The sequence below is a fragment of the Odontomachus brunneus genome, unplaced genomic scaffold (genome assembly GCF_010583005.1).
Source record: "Odontomachus brunneus isolate Ranch 3 - 2012 unplaced genomic scaffold, Obru_v1 Obru_scaffold_319, whole genome shotgun sequence".
In the NCBI taxonomy this organism is placed as follows: Eukaryota; Metazoa; Arthropoda; class Insecta; order Hymenoptera; family Formicidae; genus Odontomachus; species Odontomachus brunneus.
In genome coordinates this window covers 23,125-26,321 of record NW_022639769.1, presented here as the reverse complement: position 1 = coordinate 26,321, position 3,197 = coordinate 23,125, and the positions used below count along the sequence as shown (strand labels likewise).

The window sequence follows — 3,197 nt, the reverse complement described above, 5'->3', positions numbered from 1 at the left end:
ATTCTGTAAAAATTCTCAGAGCTCTTTGAAAACAAAATAAGCAATTTTTATCTCTTAATATTTTTCGGTAGAGTTAATAGAATTCAAGTAAAAAATTATTGAAACCAACAATTTTGTAGATATTTACGTAAATATCTTAGAAAATAGAGGTCGTATAAAAAATTTTTTCGAACAAAAGTTGTTTGCTTTTTCACGTAGAATAAAATGCCATAATAAAAATATGTATTTCTATCTAAAAAAGCAAAGTTGACCTTGTCCTGACCTTGGCGACGTCATCTTAGGTCAAATAACTACTGTCATTAAATGCGACTTTTTAAGCCTTACAACTTTTGTTGGAAACATTTTTCTCTAAAATGCTCCCCCGCCGAGTTTTCTTGCCGTTGCCGAACTTATGGGACACTGTATATATATATATATATATATATATATATATATATATATATATATATATATATATATATGTGTGTGTGTGTGTGTGTGTGTGTGTGTGTGTATGTGTGTGTGTTGTTCAATTTTAGTACGAGTTCTTTATCACAGAACATATGTCGTGACGAAGATAGAGCACAGAACCTGAACGATTCAGAATTTAAGGAATATCATGTATCTTCTTCAAGTTGTAACACGCTAGACATTCCTGAAAGAGCAGGAAATTCGATCGATTGCGGATTACCAATAAAAACAAAAAAAAGTTAGTTAATTTTGCACAATTGATAATCACATCTTATAGATTATAATAATTGATACATTTTCATTATTTTACATAACTTTTGATAAATTGTTATAATATATTGTGCTGATTTTTCATAGAAATTCGACGCAGTTATAATAATCTGAAATTGATTTATTATGCATTTTCTTATATTTATATTATATTTTTAGTATTTTATATTTTAATTACGTCTTTATTGTAATGTCTTACTTTATTCATAGATAATTACCTTTGTTTGATAATATATAAAAATGTAGAAAAATTCATTACTTTGAATGCATTAAATAGAATTTTTTGTGTTATAGGAAGACAGAACGACTCCAATGTGCAGGCACTACATAATAACTAGGGTTTCTGACCCGGGAATTCTCGATCTCGATTTTCTAGAAAATTTGTCAAATTTAATCCCGGGAAAAAATCAGTCGAGAAATCGAGAAATCGAGAAATTTTTGAAAAAAAAACATAAATAGATAATTAACGCGCAAACAATGACTACATTCGCTTTGGTGCTTAGTGTTTTAAGTATCACTTTATCTTTGTTGTTTATCAAATATTAAAGTGATGCTTATGCTTATGTTGGTCGGTGTTCGTTTAACCCGGGAGTAGAGTCGTTAATGGGACCAACTTAAGGGGCGCGTACCGATCATTTCGACCGAAATATATTTAAGCACATACACGTATAATAATTGAGTAATCATTAATAAATTAACAATTTAATTATTAAAAGAAACAATAATTGAAGGAAATAATTTTATTATGTCACTATTTCTTCTTTTTCCCCTCTTTTTTCCTCTTTACCATTTCTATATCTAATATGTTTAAGAAACATATTAAACTTATTATACATATGTGAATATATTAAAAATAAAATCATAATTTTTATTTTAACTGCATTGGTACAATGCAGTTATTAATGTCTCATATACGTACTCAGAATCCTCCGAATCACTAATTGTTTCTTCTGTTTTATATCCTTCTGAATAATTTTTTCTAGATCGCTTACTCATGTTTGCACGTTTATAATTGTAATATTCGAGACATTAGAGAGAACCGTCCGTCCAACTACGATGTCGAAAACATTATATCAGTTGTATCGATTTTATATTAATATATCATTAAGTAACATGTTACTTTGTAAAATTAAACTTAATTTTATTTTTGTTAAACTGAAAATAAAAATCGACTGATTGATGCAATAAAAGACTAATTTATGTTACATTTATGTGAATATATAGGCAAAATAATTACATAATGTCAAATTATCAATAATACAATTTATTTAAACAATTAATATATATTTTAATTTATTACTTTCTTTGAATTTCATGTTTCACAGATCGTTATCGTGTTTTTCACAGATTTTTTTATATTCTCGATTTCCCAGGAATTCCCGGGAACAGACACACGGGAATTCTCGAGTCCCGAGAAATTAAAAAGGAAAATCAGAAACCCTAATAATAACATATTGCAGCAGTTACTTGCCGAAAATATGCCACAGAAAGATGCAATGGACAATTTCTTAGAGCACGTGGGAGATATCCTGCATAGATTGAACTATTTTCTGCATAGATTGAGCTGATAATTGAGAAAACAATTACAAGTAGAGCTGCTGCATTTCGTTCACAGGGCAGAAGATGAAGAATTAGCGGAGGCGGAACAATAAATTCGAAAGCAATAAATTTTTTATATTGTTCTCGTAACCTTTATCTTTCTACCAATACATAATGGAGGATTCACACAACTTTTATCATTGCTGCAAGACCTGTGCTATGGGTGTATTTTAAGATTAAATTTAGAACTGTCAAATACAAAATATTCTTTACATTTTTTTTTCTTTTACGTCATTTTTTTGCTCAACACAATCACGCATGTCCGTTCCGTGATAGTTTTCTCTATCAGTCCCATGTAGCAAAAACGGAACGGAATTTGGTTACAAAATATATTTCGAATTTACAATTTAGTATTTTAGAGTACTCATAACAATGTTATCGGCAAGATAATGACACAAATTATATATGTTATTACTTTAGTTATATTAAAATTACGAAATATCGACAAAGTAAGCACATTTATTTGTGATCGACGCAACATTCCGTTCCGTTTTTGTTACATGGGACTGGTAGAGAAAACTACTACGGAACGGAACGCTCAATTCTAGTGAGAAATTCGATATAACTTAATGGGACTGCACCCTTAGACGCGAGCATGGCTCGCGTGAATGTTGCGCCCGTGGCAGCGGCTAAGTCTTGAGTCGACTTAGAAGCGAGCGTGGTTTGCGTCCGTGACAGCGGCTAAGTCTTGAGACGACTTAGAAGCGAGCTTGGCTCGCGTGAATGTTGCGTCCGTGGGAGCGGTTAAGTTCTCGGTGAGAACTCAGGGAGTTAGACTCGCGCGGCGTTGTGAGCGCGACAGTACTAGAGACCCTATAACCAGTGTCGCACAATCACGTCCTCGATTCTAATTGGTGCCGCCATGTTTAGGCTAAATA

General features: G+C 31.7%; 1 protein-coding gene across 1 annotated transcript in view; it reads right to left on the bottom strand.

The window, feature by feature from the left end:
* Positions 1–2,456: 2,456 nt before the first annotated feature.
* Positions 2,457–3,197, bottom strand: part of LOC116853420 (putative nuclease HARBI1) — an 8,765-nt gene continuing 8,024 nt past the window's right edge. Inside the window, exon 5 of the mRNA XM_032834492.1 lies at positions 2,457–2,476. Within this exon, the coding sequence (XP_032690383.1) occupies positions 2,457–2,476 (20 nt within the window). The remainder of the gene's footprint in view (positions 2,477–3,197) is intronic.